The 23,345-nt window shown below is 49.1% G+C and overlaps 1 protein-coding gene across 1 annotated transcript; it reads right to left on the bottom strand.

Moving 5' to 3' along the window:
- Positions 1–2,353: 2,353 nt before the first annotated feature.
- KCNMB4 (potassium large conductance calcium-activated channel, subfamily M, beta member 4) lies at positions 2,354–22,287 on the bottom strand. The gene is given in 3 exon segments (XM_010561776.1): positions 2,354–2,619; positions 12,286–12,413; positions 21,949–22,287. Coding segments are annotated over 3 exon segments (636 nt in total). The 3' UTR covers positions 2,354–2,450.
- Positions 22,288–23,345: the final 1,058 nt, after the last annotated feature.

The following is a 23,345-nucleotide window of genomic DNA, read 5'->3' as shown; positions in this document are numbered from 1 at the left end:
CGATCAAATATGGGGATTAGAAAGACATTTCTAAATCAATGAGGTGCAGGCTGGGACAGAAGAGTGAATTTCAGGTTTTGTCTGGGTTTTTTTCCCCTCAGCATCACGTACTGCCAAGCCAGGGAGATACTTACTGCCTGTCTTTGCACGCCAATTTGGATGTTTAATTTGGGATGTTAATCTCTCTGCAAGATGATTTAATATCATCCTTGTAACCACTACTTACTTCCAGAGGCCTTTCTAACAGATTTAAAGATATGATGGCCCATCAAGTGAGCTGCATCAACTCAATTCACTTCTTGCCTTTTGCTCACTGAATCAGCTGCACAATTCAGTCACAAAAGCTTCTGGAGCAAAGCTAGAGAGGATTTTATTAATCTGGATTTGTGAGCTCCAAGCTACTGGCTTAAAAATCCATGATGAATCTGTGTCACCGTGTATTTCCTTCTCCCTTGGGAAAACAAAAGGATGTATATATGCAGAAAATCAGGGTTATTTCCCTTACCTGTAAGAAGCTACCAAGAGCAAATAGAGGAGGGGAACTTGCCACCACCTTAACCCAGATAACCAAACCACCCCAACAGTGGCAGCTTTCTGTGATTTGCAGAGTGTGAAAAAAAAATATATATTTTAAAAAAAAAAAAAAATAAAATATAGTTACCAACCCCCCCCCGACCAGACGCATGTGTGCAATGTCAGGCACTTCCAAAGGGGTGATGTTTAAAACAGAGAATTGGGAAATTTTCACACAGGCAGCACTTTTCATCCACAGAACTGGAAGTGCTGCAACCAACACTAATCAGATCTTTCATAGACAGTAGCCAAGAAGCATCAAGTTCCCACCTCCACGGACAGATTTCCTTAACTTCCTTCGAAGGAATAGCTAACCTGGAGTGCACCGGGACCAAAGGACTCTCGGAAAGTTTTATAGCAAGTAAGCAGGGGAGTGGGGAATGACCTCCAGTCGCCCTGCTGCCCTCATCGCTGGGCACCGCGACGCCCACAACGTGCACTAGTTTACAAAATAAGAAGCCGTAGGGAAATCAATTCTTAAATGCAGACTACGATTAACCTGAGCTGGAGCCTGGGCAATACAAGCAGGTTTGTCACCGCGCCTTGTGCCAACAAACCTTTCGGGCTTTCAAATCTAGCACTTTCTTCGTCCTCTGGAAATACCTCTCCTACGTGTTAAAAGCACAGTGAAACACAAGGTATTTAAACATAATACTGGGAATATCGGAGCTTAGCACAACGAACAGCATGGTTAGAATTGCGGAATTGTTAGCGTAGATTACAATGCTCTGCCAGTAATCGCACGCCGAGAGACTCGCTGCCCGAGCCGTGTGGCTTTTCTTCCCCACAAAGCCACGCGGACGGTCCCGGGGATGCGGGGCCAAGGGCAGGAGATGGGAACCTGCTCCGGGCTCGGATGTGCTGGGAGAAACTACCAGAAATCTCCGCACCGAGTGAGCGGAGAGGGCTGGTTCTCCCTTGGTACGTGGCAATTTGCGGGGCCAAGCAGAGAGAGGCGACCCGGCGAGATGCTGAGCGCAGCCGGCCTTGCATCTTCTGGAGCATCCCATCCCCTCGGAGGGACCCCGCGCGTGGATGGGACGGGCGCTTTGGCAGCTGTTTGGGGAAATCCCTGGTAAATTCACGTAAAACCACTCCAGGTCCCTGCTCCTTACAGCCTGAGAGCGTCTCAGTGAAGAGAGTAACTGAGAGGGGACAAGGAAAACTGTAAGGACTGAATACCGCCGAGGCAATAAAATGAGATCCAGTATTTAATCACTTTTTCCAATAACTGTTTCATTTTTTGGAGAAGTATTTCTGAAAGATTGCTACATTTCTTCACAATGAACAGGTGATGATGGAAGATTTCGTCTAGAGAGAATTTAAAGTTTGAGTTTTAAAATGAAGTTCTATACAGTGAAAAAAAAACCAAAATCAGCAGTGTTATTTTTGTCTTAAAGCTTTAAAAAAAAAAATAAACAAAACAAAGGTTAAAAAAAAAACCAAACAACCAAACTTTATTATTTTGGAAATACAGTCTATCATAAAGTAAATATTTTAAGTGTCTAATATTAAACAATAGTAAAGAGGACTTTGTGGAGATGAAATGAGCATCATCGGGGGGTTTGATAAACTGTCTCTCAATACTGCTAGGACCCGGGTAGCTGCTGTCGGGGACTAACAGCGCGCAGCGTATTTGGTGCAGTGTCGATTTTTTTGGTGGAATATACTTATTCACTGTCATAGCAGAAGAAGCGACTAGCTGACATTTCATGGGGCAGTCTCCCAAGAATAATCCCGAGGCAAGAGCAACTCCGCCGTCAGATGAGACCCTGGTGGGAGGCGCAGCTGGGTGCCCCGCAGACCTGCAGGTGTGTTGAGTTGCCCAGCTTGAGACCTTCTGGCAGCTTTTTCTTTGCCATCAGCAGCCTTGCCGTTTACAAATGCTTCTTCTTTTTTATCGCCTCTGCTCTGACAGCCAAGCTCTTGGCACAGATGGTCAGGACCACGATGAGGACTCCGACCAGGAACGTAACGAGAGGCCAGAGGAAGCAGTGCAAGAGGACGGTCTCGTCGTGGGTGCGCTTCAGCATCACATCGTCTGGCCTGCCAAGAGGAGGAACAGAAGAGGGAGAAAATATAAATCGACTCGGCATCATCAATTTATCATAAGTGGAAAGCACCTGCCATGGAAACAATAAAGGTGTTTTATTTGCAACAGTGTTAGAAAATGATTAAGCGGACCGTTTCATTCACTGCTTTCGTTTGCCCATCTAGCACCGGCACTCGTGGCAGGCTGCGAGGGCTTTCCACTTGCAGTGTTTACAGGCTAACAAGTTCATTCAGACAAAAAAAATATTAAAAGCATTGGTACTTTAGGTCTTCCATGGGTCACGGTCATCACAAACAGCCGTGAGAGATATAATATCACACTGTGGATTGAAAAACAGCTCCAGCAAAAATGTAACACCGGGCGGCAGTTATACCTATCTACTGCAAACAGCATCAGACACTGCGCAGAGTTTAAAGTGCAATTAAATCTTCCCTTTTAGCTTTGAGCCCTGACGTGTCCATGGGGCTACGTGGAGGCTCCTGACGAAGCCCTGGCTGTGGTCTGGGTCTGGATGGGGACCCAGTCCCGGTCCTCAGCCCCGCACCGCTGGGCTCCCAGGCTGGCCCAGCCGCACCGGCGGGCAGGGGTCTGCACAAAACCTCCCCCTGGGAGGATTTCTGCCCGGCCCCGGGGTGCTGGAGGCTCTCGACTCAGCTTCTTCTCAGCAGAGGCTGCCTCAGCAATAAGCTGCGATTTGGTACGACAAACACCGGCTGCTCGGTGGGCTTGAGCACGCTGCTGTGGGGGCACTTTGGGGAGCCTCCCCTGAAGATCTGACCCCCGCCGTGCCTCTGGCAACAGCATCTAACACGGTCATGGCTGGGGCTGTGACGGATTTATGCGTTTCCAAAGGGAAACAGAGAGAGGAAGAGAATAGCAAGGAGGAGGCATCTCGAGAGGGTTGGAAATTCAGCCGTGCCACGTGTCTGAAAGCTCAGGTGTCCGTCTGCCATTTCCAAGTCTGGGAAGTTGGTTGGGAAATCTGATGGCAGGATTTCCTCAGCTCTGGCTCTGTCTGTTCTCCCTGCAGTTTAAAAGAGTTATTAAATCAGTCTCGTGGCATTTGCACTTCGCCGCTGCTTTCCCATCTACAGCCAGAGACACACAGTCTGCTGGGAAACTATCTGCAAAGGAAGGAAACAGCACTTTCTCTACTTAGGAAAATATATATAGCCTTGACTCATATTGGTCCTCACTTACAACGAACACTCCCACCCCAGATTGATTTGTCAATGCTACCCAACGCTCCCCGGGGCAACAAACCTCACAGCCAAAAATCCTCGCAACCCAGGCTCATCCAGCCAGGATCTGGGAACTGAGCTCTCCTAACGGTGCTGCACATGGGAACAGATACCTGCGCAATGACTGCGCTGTCTTTACGCCAACAGCTTCGTCCTGATCAGAAAGCAGCACTAAGAAAACATTCCCGAGAGGGAAAGCAAGCAGAAACACTTTTTCCTTCACCAAGAAGTTAATTAATTAATGGAGGTGCCTGCAAATCTACAGGGTTTTGTCCATCCTTAAGGAGTCAGTGGAGCCAGACTGCCAGGCTACACCTGATCCCTGATTTAATTGCACCCGCATTTACATTTGGGGGTCTCTCCCCCAAAATTGCTGTCTGGAGGTTCCTCTGCACCGTGCCAGCCTGCAAGTCCCCAAGGCCAGCACTGTGCACCTCTATTTGTGTAGTAAGCAGTGGAATAAGATTCTGATTATGAGCAGCTCAGCTATATAAAAGTTGAAACTCAGCAACATAAAAAATGATCAAAAGAAACCCAGGTGTACTCAATAGTGGAACACGTGAAGTCTGCTTAACTCAAATCCTCCAGACACATAATCAGGCACATGTGGAGACCATAAATTGAATAAAATAATATTAACTTTATGGGCACAAACTCACCAGCCTGTGCCATATAATGACAGCACCCGAACGGAAAAATCCTTTCACAGCGGGTATAATACTCCTTCCCTCATATTTACTGTATCATCATCTGTGAATAACAGAGTGCTAATTGGCAAGGAGGCCATAAGTAGGCAGCATTCGATCCTCACAGCTCTTGGCTTACAAGCGACATTGAATTTTAAGCATTTTTTTTTAAAGCTGATACTAATCAAAGTGTTCAAAAATAAGGGGCAAGCAAACAAACTAGAAAATTGGATTCAGTTAAAGAAAAGAAAGTGTGACTGGGGAAAGCAAGATAGCCTTTTGACTGAACCTTAGATATTTTGGAAAACATCTGTAACAAAGGTAGCAGCGATGGATGCCAAACACTCATTATAGGTGTGACTGTAACTCTTGCAACTTAGTAATTTAAAAGAGTTTCCCTTTTGGAAAAAAGTCAAAGACTTAGAGAGGCCTTTAATGAAGCCTCAGGATGAGGTTTGGGTTCAGATGGGTATTATTGCTATTCTTAGCTACAGCAAGAGTCCCCGTGCAACTCCTACGTGGCAGAAATTCACTGTCAACTGCTCACAGCGGCTCTTCGGACAATGCATCAAGTCACGACTGGGTCCCCCAAAAATATGTCATTAAATGACTATCGGCACCACCTTTAAGACATTAAACGCCCTTCTTTAGTCAAGGGGAGGGAGAAGCACTCCTGGAGGGTGACCCGGTGCACACGAGAGCTCAAGGGATGTAGCCTCTTGGCATCAAAAAAACGGTGGGACAAATCTGAGCCTTCCTCCTACTTGGTTTGATCTGCATGGTTATTCTGGAAGAACTACCGTGCTTTCAGCTGCACTTTATCTTAGCCCAACTTAACTTTCCAGTGCAGGTAAGCACCACCGGACCCCAGGAGAGAATGAGAAAAGCTAATAAAGGCAGACGGTGCTGCCGGCAGATAGACTGCACGCTCCTGAACGACAGCATCCTGGTTATCCGCTGGTAACAGCCCACGGAAACTTATCGAGATCGACTTTGGCAGCGTATAACGCCCTTTCTTTGCATCCGTATGATTCCCTCCCTCTCCCATCAGGACCAACTCCTCTTTCCCGCGTCTGCTGGCCGGTGCAGGGATGGCACAGGGGAGAGCACTGGGGAGACTGGGACGGCGGGAGGAGGCAGCGGAGGATGGGAGCCTGGGCTCAGCCGTTGGGGAGCCCTTCCCTGCAGATCCATCACTGGAGCTGACAGCAGTTATGGGAAGTGGGAAAACAGCTTAGAGGGGGTAACGACAGCGGAGGGTCCCACTGAGACGCAGCTTTGACAGCGGAGGGAAATACCTGAAGAGGGGTTATTGGAAAAGAAAATGTTTGCTATTTTCCTTTACAAGATTACTCCTTTTACCTCTGCTTTTTGGTGCTGAGATTGCTCAACGGCAAATAACAGCTTCCAAAGGGAGGAGGGAAAAAATCAGCCCTGCTGCACCCTCACAACCCCGAGCCCACCACCCTGCTGCCGTAGCCCAGGGCCGGTGCCGGCAGAAAGCCCACGCGGCCGAGTTGCCCAGCATGACCTGAGAAGGACCATCCAAGCAGAGGAGAATCCCCCTGACCGGGAAAAACACCCCAGCGGCACATGGGTTATACTGGACTTGCAAATCCACGGCAAGAGCGGTCCAAGGAGCGGGGGGCCGGGCGGCCAGACATCCCCTGCGGCAGGACGGCCGCAGCCCCACAGAAGATGCACAGAGGTAACCCCAGGGGCTTGGGGGGGTCGCGGTGGCCCCACGTGCTGCGCCCTGCAAAAATGAGGTAACTGGGCTCATCCCCACGTTTTCTTTTGCTCCTTGGAAAGAGGGGGACGGAGGCACAAGGGGGGGGTTTGCAAAGCTGGACTTGCAAGTCCTGGCTCAGCAGCCAGGGACTGGCACGGTGGGCAGAGGGAGTGAGGGCCTGGGGGGCTGCCTGCCTAAAAACCTGAAGAATAAATGGGTTTGTGTTTGTTTTTAGGTGATCTGTGCCAGGCTAAAAAAAAATTAGGTATTTCATGTGAGATCTGTAAGGTCCAAAACAAAAGACCAGGGAAAAATTAGGAGATAAAGGGAGTTGGAATCAGAATTAATCAGACGAATTAAATATAGCAAACTCACTAGTGATTAATTAACAGGTTAGCCCACAGCAGCTGGATTTCACTTCTGCCGGGCTGTTTCTTATCCTCAGGTGACAGCATCAGTTTCGGGGAAGAGCTATCCTCCACCTCCCGAAGAAAAATGAATTCTAGGACAGAGCAGAACGGCCACCCCCCACCGGTGAGCCCCCAAAGGAACCGGCGAGGTGCGCGAGGCAGCTGTCCTCCGACACCTCAGTCTGCAGAGGGCTTGGGGACATCCTGGGAACAACTCCTAAGCCGTCCTGCAACCAGCCCTGAGGGATAAGGAACAAAATGTGCGTGTAGAGAGGACCCAGCCAGGACTGCAGAAGCCCTGCTTGGCCCGCGGGACGCAGCCGTGCTGCAGCAATCCTGCTGGGGGCTGAGCTTGTTACCGGGGTGCTGCATCAGCCCCTCCTCAAGGATCAGCGCGATCTGGATCCGTCCTGGCACAAAAACCTTTGGCTTTTGCTCCGAGGCTTACACAGCGATTAATACAAGAGAGCCGCCCCGCATGTTTTTGAATCAGAAATACACACACAGAGATAGTTGTCCTGCCAAGCACAGACCGAGAGTGTCACCAAGAGAGCAAAGTCAGAAACCAGACACCCCGTGGGACCTTCAGGAGAAGGAGCCTTGAGGTGGTTATCCCATGGAACAGAAGCACACAGCAGCAGGAAAATACTGCGGCCGCCCGGGAACACTAGAGACAGGGCAAAGGAGCAGAAAATTTTAGCTGAAATCTCTGGATTAAACTGAGGGGATGGTGGCGGGGGGAAGGGAGAAACATGTATTTCACAAGCAAGCAGCAAAAAGAAGAGAAGAGAGAGGGCTGTACTTCTACAGCAAACAACCCCTTTCCTCGGGAAGAAAAATAAACAGCTATCAGGACACTCGAAGCACGGTAACATAACTGTTTTGGTTTTGCGTGGCAAGGTCAGCATGAATCAAAACTGCAGTTTTGATGTTTTCTTGCTACTTTTGTAGAGGTGACCTGCCTGTTCCCAGAGTCTGAAGGCTTGTTGTTTGGCTTGGAAACAGAAAAGGGAAGGTGTCCCCATCTCTAGGGAAAACCCTCTCACAACAAGGATGCGGCTTTGCTGGAAGCCCCCCCAGCATCACTCCCCTGGTGCTGAGGCAGCGATGCCGAACCCAAAGGAGGTATGTCATGCCTGGAAATGTGGGGTTTTTCCCTGTGAAAATCAGCAGGCAAAATTAAAGATTTTGCCTTGTCCCTGCAAGTATAGTGCATTTGATAAATCCATCTTTGCTCTGTGACTTCCATCTAATACTTCAGTTCAAAGATGCTGACCAGAGGGGTTGCACATATCCCCCCTAAGCTCAGTTATGGACCATCTCTCATTTCTAGCGATGCTGCCATTTAGCTCCCCAGTAAATGCAAAGCCTCTCGAGGGGATGCACCCAACCTCCTAACACCAGTTACCAGTGGACAAAACAGTGGCAGGGGCAAGAGAGAGACCTAGTGGGACAAAAGGGGGAAAAAACACCTGAATACTCGATGCTCAGGCATCCAGACCTGGTTCTGCTGAACAGACAATGAAAGGAGGAATTTTGTTTTCGTTGGTAAAGGTGAGACCAGTACCTATTTTTAGCAGGACTTTGAGCTCAGGGCTGGAGCCTCGTGGGGCTTTGACCAGGGGTAACTGGATTAGTTGTTGCATTATGCAACCCAGCCCTGTTAGGCACTGCCAAGCAGTTTAGAAAGACACAGGATAAAGCGGAGCCTCCGGAGCAACAACTGAACACGATAGGAAAAATTGCAGTGCAGGGGTTACCAGAAAGTCATGTAGGACCAAAAAGTTACAGGCACGTCAACATTTCAGTCATCACTTAGGCGCCACACCATGCAATTTATGTCACACAGCGGAAGCTGACAGAGGCGGGGGCATGGGATGGGGAAACCTTACAAATATTTTTTTTTTATTCAAACAATCTGGATTTAAAGATGTTTGCAATCTGCATACGCTTACTTTGCCCACAATTATTCACATCCCTTCCCTCTGACAAGCACTCATCAGTATTTTTTTCCCCTGTTGTTGCAAGACACAGAGCTCAGCTGGAGGGCTGCACGCAGGGGCAGTGCTATGTCTTACTGACAGTAAAGTCCTTTCCCTCTTGGGGCTGAGCACTGCTCCGCAGGTGATACAGGAAAAGAAAGGATGCAAAATAGCAACACCATCTTCTGACTGTAGGGAATTTATTTGGAAAGCTTTGGGAAGTACCAGAGCAAACCAAGATTTCTGTTCCACCATTTATGAATGAGCAGCTCTACTACCTGAGCATCCTTGGCTTCTGCAGATAATTATTCCCAGATAAATGGCCTGCAGGGTGCCCCAACGCTGTACAGGTGGTTGCTAATCACTAGACAGTGTTTGCTCTTCATATCTCAGGTGGATTTGTGTACGGCATCCTGCAGCAAACACAGAAAAGTTTAAAGCCGGGCTGGCTCATCTGCTGCGCTGCGGCAAAGGAACTGCAGAGCGTTCTCGCCATACCGTTCAAACCCAGAGTTAAAAAGCAATAATGGCACATAAATGAACCCCTAATAAGAAATGACTTGACATATGTTTCTCTGCCTGTCTCTGCACGGCATGAGACTGAGGGGTCTGAGCTGATGGAGATCTTGGTTTCTCTTTTTGTTCTTGTTGATGGTGTGGCTGCCCCATCCCTCGCAGTGTCCAAGGCCAGGTTGGATGGGGCTTTGGGCAACCTGGTCTAGTGGAAGGTGTCCCTGCCCATGGCAGGGGGGTGGGAACTAGGTGATCTTTAAGGTGTCTTCCAACCCAAACCAGTCTATGATTCTATGTCAATGAGACCTGGAAGGTGAAGAAATAAAGGGACAGGGTCTCCCCCATCCCACCCATTCCTGCAGACCTCCCGCTTTAGGGCATGCTGGTGTGACCCTTGTTTGCATGTGGTCTGCTTCTCACCCCTTTTGTATAACTTTGAGCTGTACAAATGGCAACACTTTCTTCTTTTCAAAGCAGCCTGTTGAAATGTGCCCCACAAAACTGAAGGGAGGTGTTACCTAACTGCGTTCTGCATGCAGCAACAATCCTGAGAATGAGGTTAAACTAAGTTTGATGAAGAGGAGGTGATGTTCATTCATTGCCTAGATATTTACCTAGAATTCTATTCTGCTGCTTCAGAAGAGAGAGTATTAATATTGCAAATACTACTCTCCCTAAGGAACCTACCACTATAGTCTCTATGTTTTGTACAGACAGACACAGAAGAGTTAGCTCATCCACACAGTTAAAAAAATACTGACTGAAAATATGGGCACTTCTATTTTGAAGTGCACAGATTTTTCCCTCACTTTGTATGGTTTTTTTACTGCTTCACAAGCTGTTTAGTCATCATAGCTCTAAAAGTATACCTAAGCAAGCACATTCCTAGTCAGCAAAACTTATGTCTCAAAGCTCATTCCTATCTCCAGAAGAAAATAGATGGTGTACGCATTCCAGCTTAGACTATCTTCAGATGTCTCTGGCAGCAAGCCTCTCTTCTGCTGTACATAAATTGTTGTATGATCAGCAAAAGGCAGCGTTTCAAGGCAGCCATTGCATTTGGCAAGAACATTTAGCAGTATGGGATGCAGCAACTGTAAGGAAAAAACCTTGCCTGAGTGCTGCACAATTCCTCGGTGTCAACCTACTTAAGTGACAGACCCTAGGCAGTATGTAGCCTCAGAAAAATTTTGCCTTTGCTTCACCTGTAGATGTGATGTGAGAACCAGCTCCCCTGGCTCTGGACACCTACCAGCTGGGTGCCTGCACCCAAGCACATCACCCTAGGCTCCTTTACAGGAGAGAAATAATCTCTGGGCAGCTGGCCTATATTAGGCATTTATTTGGGGATAAGACGAAAGGCTCCTATTTCTTTCCACTGACTATAAAAGCTAACTTCCACAGAACCCTGTCCACACCAGCTCAGGTGAATCCTAGCCATGACATCTCCTGCAGCAGATCCCACGTTTCTAACTCTCCTGCTCACTCAGGCAGCGGCCGCTGCAGGTCCCAGGTCTCGGCAGCACCTCCCTGCCCAGAGAAGCCAAAATCATCACTCGGCTCCTGGTTTGCAGACCCAAGCATTGGCACTTGGTGAACCAAAGCAGCTCCGAGAAGGTCCCTGCCAGGCCTGATGTCACCGCACCAGTGCCCTAAGTTTTAACCTCTGCACGCTGTAGATGGTGCTTCTTTCCCCACTACAAGAAACAACTAGTTTGTGCTACAAAGCATCAGTGGTTTCCCTCTGCAAAGAGTTGACCGGGGACAACGGACTGTCACCCTGGGCACGCCGTCTGGGTCTGTGGTCTCTCCTGGGAGGGGACAACAATCACAGCCAGCCCAGGACAAACCTGAAGCCCCCAAGGCATGCAGCGGGGCACCCACAGAAGAGTTGGGCATCTCTCTGCCTGCCACCCTGCTCCAGCAACCTGGTTCCTTCAAGGTCCTTGCACACGCTGGCATCCCTTTTCCCCCTGTGCATCTTAATAAACTTAAACATCTGATGCCAACGCTCCCACACTGAGCCCTGAATTGCAGCAGGAAGCACCGAGCTCTTCCCACCTAGGTCTCCCTCGTCTGTTTATCTTCCAGGTACTGGTGGAGTTGGACCAACCTCCTCCTTTAGTCCCTGATGTGGCAGATATTTATTTAAGTACTTAACTCAGCAACCAAGAACAGTAACCCCGGCTGTATCAAAAGTACTCATGCTGACCTAATTAAGCAAGTGTCATATGCCCCCAGAATTGGAGTCTAAACCCCATAAAACATTGGCTGATCTGGAGATTTTAAATATTCTCTTTCCACCTCCCTGTCTACATGGACCTATCATCCCAATCATTGCTGTTCGCCCAAGTCCTCCCAGAGAGCCTGCACGCTGCAGTAACAGCAAGTTGCTGCTGCCACATCACCTTTTATTTCCCGGCACATCATCATCATCATCAGAAACAGGCAAAAGGACTCCCTCCTCTTCCCATTTACTGGAGGAAGGAAACCACACGTCATCCTTATACACATGTAAGTCACATCGATGTCGGTAGTAAAAGTAAGAATTGAGACAGAAGAGGAGATGCTTTAAGTGACAGCTTTCTACTCTACAAGCATGTATGAAAACTGGCAGTTCTGTGAACATTTATTACATGTATCTGACTCGTTAATCCTCCATGAGCACAATTCCCGAGTTGGTTTGTACTATTTTCTGATCTCCCCTTTTCTTCCAGCCCCTCATGAACACAGTAGGATTTCTCTTCCACGGAGGGCAGGAACATTCATATCCAAGCCAGAAATTTGCCATCTGAGTGTTAAAAGCCAAGATGCTTTTTGCCATAAAATGACATGTTTTAAGGGAAACATTCCTCAGAGTTCTATATTTTTACTTCAAGAGGTAAAACCGCTTCTCCTCTTTCTATGTAGCTTTTCATTGGTAGAGTTGTCTTGCAAAAAGTTCTGCACTAAACTCTGTGTGATAAACCACATCACTACATGGGGGAGGTGTATATACATATGCATGCATTTATATGTATTTTCAAACAGAACCAATCAACAGCTGTTAAACAGATGCATAAGCACTTCTGCCTATGCAAATCTAGATTACTCACCTCAAGTGCTGGTTAAAATAGCATGTAAATGGTTGCGAACCCACTTTCTCTTTCCAGTATTTCTGCTTGTACGTGACGTTCTCAGAGTTCTCCTGATCATCTCTTGCGCAGGGAGGGATGTACGAACACTGCCAACACACATTGCAAAACAGAGTTACTTCTGCGCTCGAGAACGCAGGGCATCACTTTCTCTGCATTTTCCTCATAATACCAGCGTGACTGAAACGGACAAAGAATAGTAAGTACAAGCTCCAAAGAAACAAAAAAGAAAAGTTAGCTATACTTGGCTGCAATTGCTAGTTACTCCATGCAGGTACTGGAAAAGAAGATGCCAGCATTCAGAAATAAAATAAAGGCTTTATCATGTTTTGTTCCATTATCAAACCAACCTGCCACATAATACCTTGGGTTTTTGCATGATGAATGGAAAAATGATCGTTTCATTTTGATGTATTCTTAGCCAGCTGCATGGATTGGATTCGAATTACTTCCTATTTTCAGTGAGGCATGTAATCACAAGTTTTGTTTAGCACCATGTTAATAACCAAAATATTCCAGCAAGCTTTCCCAGATGATGTGATATCTGATAACTGGCTGATATCCGTTGGCAAGAGACAGGTATTCTTCCACTGTTACAACACGGGGAAACAAGCACAGAAAGTTCAAAGCCCCACTTCGGCGGAAAGGTTCAGCATCTGCTTCTGCTGTATAGAAGTCAACAAGAGTTGAGCGTGCAGCTGAGCTATCTGCAGATCTCACCCTCAGACATCTGCTTCAAAGCCCAAAGAGATCAAGGGCGAGTTCCTCCCCCAGCACTTGGGACCGGGCTTTCCGAGGCTCCACTCGGGGTCACACGTAACGCACATACCTCGTTTGCAAGTCTCGCCTTTGACGCAGCACCCTTCCCTCCTAGCCACAGGGAGTTAAACACGAAAAAAACAAGTAGCCCACTGAATCCAAGGCTGGTGGTATCTGGATCTCAGCGTCCAAGCACAGTCCCTCCTATTGTTACCAGGCATCCATACGGGAGATTGTTACAGGAGGTGTTGAACCAAACTGAGTAACACAGCTTAACTGATCCTAGGATAACATAAAGGCTTTTCACCCTGGAGGATGCACAGACAGCAAGGCTCCAGGTGCACACACAGATTTTTAATTCCTTTAAAATTGGGAGCTGCAAGCAGAAAACAGGGACTCTGAAGGTAGCTAAAAAGCCTCCTACTTCGGTAGGATGAGGAAGCAGGAGGTGCAGGGTGCGGGAAGCCCCTAAAGGGATTCCCACATATGTTCACAACGTGAGTTTCTTCCCAGTATCCTGAAGGCAATAACAACAAGGAGAGAGATACCCTCGCTAACCCCAAAATAAAGATCACCGTGACCCACTGTGCCTAGTGAGTGCTTCCTCTCCCTTCCCACCCAGGGAGGTTCCACAGGGGTCTACGTGCCCCCAGCTGCACGCTCTACCCAAGCTGCACAGACCTACACGTCCATCCCCACCATACAACAGCTTGGATCTTTGCCATTCCATGGGGATGGGAGAAATCTCAGGATTTTATTGGCCTGATGATGTAAAACCTGACCGCTTCTGTCAGCACTTACAATTGCTGCCTGTAGCTTCTGTGCTTCAGACTGGAAGAATCTGCAAGGTCTTGCTTGTTGCTTCCAAGCTGAAACTTGCCTTTTTCACGTGCAAGGGCCCCCGTTTTCACATGGGCCCACATCTGGTGTTGCCACGGCCCAGAGCTCCCTTTAGATCCCTGGTCAGATGACTCTAAACAAGAATTGTTCCGCTGCTGACGACAAAGGACAGAAACGAGCAGCAACACCGCTCTGCTTCAGGAATCAGAATGCAGGATTTATCACACGCAATTATTTCCATCTTAGATAATATTCCTTGGCCAGCAATAGTTTTGGTTTGGTTGTGTACTTTGGAAGCATCAGCCACACTCCTCTTTCCTCCACGCTCCCAGCGCACAAACACATCTGTGCAGCAGCCGGAGGGAGTCAGCAGATTCAGGATGAAGATACCCCAGGGCAATGCTGGTTCTGTGCTGTCCCCCTGAGAGCCACCCACGTGCCGCACCGTCCCACCTGGCCCCTCCTGGTTCTCCCAGCTCGGCCCAGTATCCGGCACTCCCAACCCTCTCCACTCTGGTGTTTTTCTTCATGAAGCCTTGCAGATCCTGCTGTGGGAACGGTACCACGTCCCACCCGTTGGACACCCACTGCCTACGTCTGACTGTAACCTACACCCTGCTCTTCCCCAAGCCCCCAACCTTTAGGTACGCTCTTGCAATACAGGGATACAAGAGAGCAGAAGTAAACAGGCTTTACCCAGAGCCCCCCAGACCAGCCCCTAGTTAGCCGGCACACAAAATGCAGGACCAGGCAAAACAACTAGGTACCAATAGACATTCCTCTGCCTAAATTTCCTCAGTGATCTCGAAAACTCCTTTGTCTTTGGCACCAGCTCTAGTACACAGCTGCTTTCTTCTCCTCTGAAATGTTTATTCCTTGCGGCTGAGCTTACTCCTGTCCTCTGCTATCAAAGGGTGACCGCCTCACCAGTCTTCTGCTGGCCAAACCTCCTCCAGGTCCTTCAGAGACCTTTCACTTCCACCAAATATTACTTGAATCCTTCACAAAGTTCACAACCTGGTGAACCGTTGTTTATCTCCATCCTGAGTTTCAGGCTTAGAAACAACTGCAGAGATCTCTTTTTCCCAAGAGATGTCCATCTGGACGGAGAAGTAGCAAGCTGTAGCAGTCTCCAACAACAGCGCCATCACAGAGGGCTTCAAAATTTTTGACATCAGTCCCCATGCTTTTAGCTCAGTATGAAGCTATAAAAAATGGAGTTTTTCAGGACAGGGATTTTGCTTGGTTTGGAAGATGTAAAGGGGCCCACAGACAGCTTCCCCGATCAACACGTCTGTCTTTCCCCGTGCCAAGGCAAGACAGTGCATGGGAGTACCACCGGTACCTACGGGAGGGACACCTGGAAGTTGGGAACAACAGTGAATGTGCTCTCCATAACCCAAAATTCACACCACTCTTCACACAAGTAATCCCAACGGCAGCTCACAGAAAACAGGCTGGATTCATTTCCTTCTCTTCTTCTTTATCTTCATGTGGAAAACACAAAGGAGACACCCAGGGGCTTGCCATAAATCTATGAGACCCCACTGCTTGAGCCTGTCGAGGATTAACAGCCTCGAAGAGAGGAGTGGTCCCTGCCCAAGGCAAAATCCTCATCATCGGAATCTCAAGGGTCACGCTGAAACATCTCCTCAACATGATGAAGGCCTTGAGCCACAGTGAACGCCCAAGGTCCCACTCCAATGTGGGCTTACCGCCTGCTGCACAAACGCCGGAGCTTGTTTGCCTCCCTGGGATGCCGGCACAGTTCCCACCAACCTGATGTTCATTTTGGCCCCTTCTGATCCATGTAGGTGGTGAATCTCTCTTTTCTCAGCCTCCCAAGCACACTTCTTGGGGACTTTGCTTGATCAGCTGTACCACCCTCCAAAGCATAGTCAGCAGGAGGATAAAAGGGAATCATAACCTGGCAACTTTCGCTGCCATGAGTTGGTGGATGAACCTGAAATGACCTCCCGCTTTGGCAACAGGCAGTTTCTGAAAGGTTAATTCCACAGTCCTCCTCCACAAGACACGGCATGAAATCCTACCATCAAAACATAAACAACCGCCGAGTGTTTGAAAGCAAGCTAGGACGCCTTGTGCTCAACTGCAGCTCGCACAGCAACATCCATTTTCAGTGGAAGAGTCCCACTCTATATTTCTTTGACCTTTTTTTCTTTAACAAGTTACAATGGAGTTGGAGAATAGACTTAAGATTAGACATTCAGAATAAATCTAATGGAGCGGAGGCCTTTTCAGCAGATCTATTGGTACACGGTGCCATAATTGCACCTCCTACGCTATGTCATAGCAACGATAAAATTATTATGTAATTCAAATACTGTCTCAATTACACAGCTCAAAATCAGTATCAGGCTAATAATATTCCCCCTTCAATCAAAGCCAGTGTTTGGATAGATGACTCAGGATTCAATTCAGTAAAAATGTCAGGCAAACAGCTGATATACCTTTACACCAAGGTTTTCTAAGATTTGTATCTGTGTTTGCTGCTGGCTGCTCCCACTCTGGTGTCTCTGCAGATGCCTGGGAAAATTCCCGGTCCTTCTGAACACTTCACCGGAGCAGGTATTCTTCCATAGCATGGAGAAGGGACAGAGGTGTGAACTCTTGACCATGGTTCAGCTTCCAGGTTGCATTTCATGCTTGTCAAAGACTAATTCTTGCCTAATTCAGCCACATTTTTATGAAAAAGAAGCCAGACTTGGTAGGTTCTGAGGGAAGCTCTCGCAAACCTGGAAGACACTGTCTACAAGATGAGACCAAGAAAGTCTCAAATGCAAATAGACGTAAGGGCCCAAAGTAGAAGCAAGTCAGAAGACAAACCAATGGCACTAAGAAGCAACTCTCCAGCCTCAGTCTCCAAGCGACTTCTCAAGGACCATCCTCCTGCCTGCTGGTGAACTACAGGACACAGCACCTACCATTTGCTTGACGTGGCAGAGAGCCCCCACATCGTGTGCCGCCCAGGTTGGGAAGCTTGTGATGAAAGGAAGGAGTGGAAAGGACGCTCTAGATAAGTATCATTACAAAAGTACTATGCACCACTAAAGCCAACAATTTCTGGCTCCCGATCTCCAAGCATATTGAGTTTGCATGGCAAGGTTTGGGTAGTGGAGGGAGCTACAGGGGTGGCTTCTGAGAGAAGCTGCTAGAAGCTTCCCCCACGTCTGACAGAGCCCATGCCAGCCAGCTCCAAGACGGACCCGCCTCTGGCCAAGGCCGAGCCCGTCAGTGATGGGTAGCGCCTCTGGGAGAATGTATTTAAGAAGAGGGGGGAAAAAAAACCTGTGCACCTACAGCTGGAGAGAGGAGTGAAAGCACCAACCCCGCAGACCCCCAGGTCAGTGGAGAAGGAGGGGGAGGAGATGCTCCAGGTGCTGGAGCAGAGATTCCCCTGCAGCCCATGGGGAAGAAGACCACGGTGAGGCAGGCTGTCCCCCTGCAGCCCAGGGAGGTCCACGGTGGAGCAGATCTCCACCTGCAGCCCGGGGAGGACCCCACGCTGGAGCAGGGGGATGCCCAAAGGAGGCTGGGACCCCATGGGAAGCCTGTGCTGGAGCAGACTCCTGGCAGGACCTGCGGATCTGTGGAGAGAGGAACCCACGCTGGAGCAGGTTTGCTGGCAGGACTTGTGACCCCACGGGGGACCCACGTTGGAGCAGGCTGTGCCTGAAGGACTGCAGCCCGGGGAAGGGACCCATGCTGGAGCAGTTCGTGAAGGACTGTCTCCTGCAGGAGGGACCCCACACTGGAGCAGGGGACGAGTGAGGAGTCCTTCCCCCCCCGAGGAGGAAGGAGCGGCAGAGACAAGGGGGGAGGAACCGACCCCAACCCCCATTCCCTGTCCCCCTGCCCTGCTGGGGAAAGGAGGGAGAGAAATCAGGAGTGGAGTTGAGCCTGGGAAGAAGGGAGGGGTGGGGGGAAGGTGTTTTAAGTTTTGGGTTGCTTTCTTATTATCCGACTTTGATTTGACTGGTAATAAATTAAATTAATTTTTCCCCAAGTTGGGTCTGTTTTGCCCATGACAGTAATTGGTGAGTGATCTCTCCCTGTCCTTGTCTTGAATCATGAGCTTTTTCTTACATTTTCTCTCTCCCCTGTCCAGCTGAGGAGGGGAGGGATAGAGCGGCTTTGCTGGGCACCTGGGGCATCCAGCCAGCGTCAACCCACCAACCAAGCAGCGTATGAGCTTCTCCTAACTTTGTGTGTGAGCATCCCTGCGCGTTACTGGGTTATCTTCACGGCCCCGAAGGGAAGAAGCGCTGCCACAACCATCCCGCTGTGGCAAGAGATGAGCGGGGGGGCTCGCTCCTTTAGTACAAAAAAAATGCCCCCCTCCCAGCTGACTGTACGGAGGGAGCTGGAGCTGAGCATCACGTCTGGGTCTCACCTGCATCCGTCAGCGCAGGCGAGGAGCAGCGGCCGCCTGCTCTGCACCCTGCCCGGGGATGGGGACGGGCAGAACCGGGTCCCGCTGAGCAGCGGCCAACGTCAGGCTCACCAGTCACTCCCCTAAAAGTTTCTTCAACAAAACGGCGGGCAAGTTCTTCCAGCCCTACGCTTAACTTTAAGCATAGAAAGGGAACAGCCTAAAAAGCCAGAAAGCAGATCTTTTAGCAGGTGACATACTCTCCTGTCATTTTACCCAACCAAATCTCCAGCCTGGCCCCCGCGCTGGCTCGATGTGCCGCCGACGCACTCGATGGCCAGAACGATAGCGACAAATTGACTTTAGAATTAATCTCCCTTAAGCCTTATCTCAGAGATTATTATTGCTATCAAGGCAGCTGAAGAAAGGCTACCATCACTCTGCTGAAATTTCTTCCTCTGAGACAGCAATTAAAGAAAAAAAAAAAGAAAAGAAAAAAAAGAAATCCACAAATCACTCAGACTGAACACGAATGTAATCGTGTCTGGTGCTTTATATATACATTTCTGGATTAACTCTGACCCAGCTATATAATCTTTTAAGAGCTAAAATGAATCCTGGGCTGGACAATGGTGTGATTATCTTAGGAAGCGAGAGAAAAAAAAAAAAAGATTTCTTTCTCCTGCAGCTAGACCTCGCTAGAACAGACTGATTCGTAGCTGCCCATATGTTTATACGCCAGCCCACTCTACTATGGAAAGTAGAACATTTTTAGTCCGATACACTGGGGATTTTGGGGGTGGAGTGAAGCTGCCAACTGATTCAGTGTTGTTGTGTGTTGTAAGGAACCTGAACTACGCCTTTTCTGCACTATTGATTTACCAGGAAGAATCGCTACCCCACACACAGAAGCAGCTGAACAGAATGTAAAATTTAAAGACTGTTCAAAACAAAATTGGTCCATTTTTTTTTTCCTTTTAGTTAGTTGGAACTGATTAGCATGTTGTATGTCTAATTGCATGAACACAAGTGAGCATGCTGCAAGAAGGTAATGGAAAGGGGAAAGGTTAATGGCTTCTTAAGTGTTCATTCATAAAGACGTACTGGATCCCAAGTATTAAATCCAGCAGATTCCTACTCTGTTGGTACAGCTAATCTATTTCAGCATAAAATCCTGAAAGCTTTTAAAGATGGTGAGACTTTAGGACAAAAATTAAAAGGAGAATATAACTGCTCAGCTACACAGACATTAAACTTGAGGAAAAAAGGGAAAACCAATGTGACACCTATACATACGTCATTCCTTTAAAAGCATATGTTTTCCTAATAAGACCTAAACAACTTTTCATCTTATTTTGTATTGGTTTTACGTAAGCTGCTTAAGGTAAGGAAAATAATCGGAGCGCATTTTTTTTTCTATGTTGTTTTCCACTTAGTTAAATTCAGTTACTACCAGAGAATGCAGACACATCAAAAAATGCATCCTTTCTGCTTGTTCTCATCTGATAAATCAGATTCAGTCCTCAGGAACCAATATCCCAGGGTAAACAGCCCACACCTAGAGATGCAAGGTGCAAGCTAGAGAAAATGGGTAACAGGACGCAAGCACAACGTGCTGCCAACACACAGCCCTCAGTTTCCTTATTAATTGTTAAATTCAATCAGGGTCCTGAGTGACATTTACAGGCATCGCTTCTGAAGGTCTGGGTGCCTCCCTGCAGAAATTGCAATCTTCCTTTTCCCACCAGGCTTCCAGAAAGGCGGGAGAAGAGGGGATCAAGAAAAAAACCCCAAAATAAACCACTCCGACTACTCAGAGAGACGTTGGGGTTGCAGCCCAGTTCGAAAGCCTCTGCTGAAACTGAGGATGCTGCGAGAGCTGCTGAGCCCAGGCGTGCTGGTGGCATGGCTCACCTCCCAGTTCCCAGTTCCCAGTTCCCATTCCTGCTGGAGACGGCCACAGCGGGGCCGTTGGGCCGTGCTCAGGGACAGCCACGCTGCAACCTCTGCAGCAACGCGGCATCTTCACCCCACGTCAAAAGAGCGTTTTACCAACTACCCCCAGCCCTTGTGAAGATGGAGGGGGGTTATGGGGAAGTCCTGGTGCTTGGACAGCCGGGTGCTCAGGGTGCACCTCTCCGAAACCACGGCCCTCTCCATGGGGAGCCTGGCAGCAGGACTCCCAGGGAAAGGAGAAGTTTGCAAAGCTCCCTCACAAGCCAACATTTTGTCCGCTTTGCTGTCAGGCACCGTCCAGCACTGCAGCTTCATCGCCCATCGCTCCTGAGCGGTGCCAACAATTTAATCCGAATCCTGTCAGACTCACCGCTTTGCTTCTTGCTCTGCTGATTTTTGTCCCGACCACCCTTCCGAGCCCACAAGCTGCCACAGGAAAAAAAAAAGCGACCCCTAAACCCCAAGCTTGCAATTTAATCCACCTTCCAAGGGACAGATCCACACCGCTGTAACTGTGACTGCGGAGATACGAGGCTGCACTTCCCAAAACTGGACACGCAAGTCTGCTCCCCAGCCCCTGCACGCAGAGCCCAGCATCCTGCTCAGCGCGGTCCTTGGCACCGTGCTACAGCCACCTCTCTGGCGGTGAGCTGAGATTTGCTTCTCCAAATACACTCCTGATTTCAGGTTCCTTCAGGGAGAGGGGAGGGGGGGGGATTCTGCCACGTTTTTTTATTTTCTGGAAGCCGCTTAAGAAAATCACCTCCATGCAGGCAGCGTGCTGGCAAGGCAGTCTTTAGCCAGTGTGAAAAGAAAAAGGACAAAGCAGAATAACTGCCTTTAAAGAAAGAAAAAAAGCACAAGTCACGCATTGCCTTCAGACTCTCCTAGTTTGCTAGAAGATGCAACTTTAAAGACACTTCTGTTTGGTCCGTTTTCATGCGGGGGATGGAAAAGTTTAAGAATGAAAACAGCACCGAGGAAACTTCTGTTTCAGCGCAGCCCTCTCCCCGGCGGCAGCATCTCCATTAAAATTCCTCCTTGCACTTCAGGGAGCTGCTCTGGGAAGCCCCTCACCCTCCGGGACAGGCAGCGCAACCACCTCATCGGTCCCCGTTTGGGCGGACAGACCCCCCTCACCAGCAGCAGGAGTTTCTCCCCCGTTTCCCACCGGCATCCCGGGGCTGCCGGCGGGGCAGAGGGGGAGCAGCAGCGGGGTGTGTGTGGGGGCTGCGGGAAGGATAATCTAGGGCTGGGGTTCTTTGGGAAAAAAAAATATATGTATAGCATGTGCGTATGTATATAATGTACTATAGATATAGTCCTGTGGTATGCTGTGCATGCTGTGTGTGTATATATATGTGCTGTATGTATACACATGCAGTATATCCACATGCCATATGTATACGCAGACATAGCACGTATGGTATTTGTATGTGTATACTATATGTACACACTTTTTGCTGAGTAACAGCACCGGGGCATTTTGGAGGGATGCTCCGCCACTTCGCCCACGGACAAACCCTTGCGGAGGGCGGTTGTGGGGGACGCGGACACCCCAAAGGTGGGAGGCGATGAGATGGCACCCAGTCCCGGGGGGGTGGTGGGATGGGTGGGGGGGTGCGAGGTTTTACCCTGCGGGACCCCTAATTTGGGGAGCGGGGGGGGGATCTCGCCTTGGGGTTGGTGCGGAGCTGTCGTTCGTCCTCATGGAGCAGAGCGGGGGCTGAGGAGCGGGAGGTGCGGACCAGGACCTGGAGGCAGGGGTAGCGGGCTGCCCCTCGGCAGGCCGTCCCTCAAGAGAAGGTACAAAAAAACCGTTCCCCGAGCTGCCGTACCGCCAGCACGGTGCAATTAGCCGAGCTGCCTCCCCCCCGCTCCTGCAAGGCCGGCCGTAACCAGCAACAACCCAAACCCAAGAGGGAGAACAACCCGGCGGCGATAAGGAGAAAACCCAACCGCAGGCTCTTATCTTCGGCCTCGGTATATTCGGAAATCGCCCTGCTCCTCGCCATCGCCCGCCTGCCGCTGGCATACGCCGCCGGGGAGTCGCTGCCATCGGCTAAAGCTTCCCCGCCTCCCTTCCCCGCCTCCTCTAGGGATGGGGGATAGGAGGGAGCATCCCCCTCTATTAAAAAAAAAAAAAAAAAAAATTTAAAAAAATGCAAATGGCAACTCGGGCGACCTAATTCAGGTCCCTCTGGGGAGGGGGGGGTTGGAAGGGACAGCTTGCAAGGGGATTATCTAGCCTGGGAGATTTGCTGTGGGGAGGGCTAGTCCGGATTAATAGCGGGTGTTGGGCACCCCACCCCCCCTTAAATCAACATGGGATAGTGACCCCCAAAATCACGCTCAGTACCCCCCCATGTGCCAAAATCTGCGAGGGCTCTATGTGCACGCGTAGAGTCAGACCCGAAATTAAAAGCAATTAAATAGCTGGGAGGGAGGGAGCAGCTGCTCGTTTCACCTCGTTAACCAAGAAGGGAAATAATGAGAGTTATTCCGTCTCAACGTGACTTTTGGGGGGTGAGGGGTTAAGTGTTCTGCTCTGGCCAGCCCCAAATCCAACATCTGCACAGCGGGGGCAGAGCCAGCCTCTTTCACAAGTAAGCGAGACGAGAGCTGTCAAAATGTTTTACATTGGAATTGCCTTCACCAGGAAGGTATTGACCTTTGAAAGGCTGCCTGAAAAAGTGCCCTCTCCAAAGGAGGTCTGCAGAAAAGCAGTCGCTCCAAGAAAATACACTTATTTTGCACATAAAATTTAGTTATTGCCCAGCGTTGCCCACTGTGGCAACACAACAGAACAAGCTCTTCGGTGCTCGAGTGCCATAAAACAATAGTTATATTTTTATTCTGTAATAGGCAATTAGGGAGAACAAAATATGACAGTTTTGGAGCCAGCAGCTGAACCTGATGATACAGCAGACAAGAAGGTGCAGAAAGAACAGAAAAATAAATATGGGAATGAGCACGTTCCTCTGGCCACCTTTTTCAATCACTTTCCCACTGCAGAGTGCAACATCAAACTTTTAAAAATTAAGTTGATCCATAGGTTCTCCAAATGGACTAT

Source organism: Haliaeetus leucocephalus, unplaced genomic scaffold (genome assembly GCF_000737465.1).
Source record: "Haliaeetus leucocephalus isolate CR32 unplaced genomic scaffold, Haliaeetus_leucocephalus-4.0 Scaffold151, whole genome shotgun sequence".
Lineage (NCBI taxonomy): Eukaryota > Metazoa > Chordata > Aves > Accipitriformes > Accipitridae > Haliaeetus > Haliaeetus leucocephalus.
The sequence above is the reverse complement of the archived record's forward strand: the minus strand, read 5'-3'. Positions and strand labels throughout refer to the sequence as shown.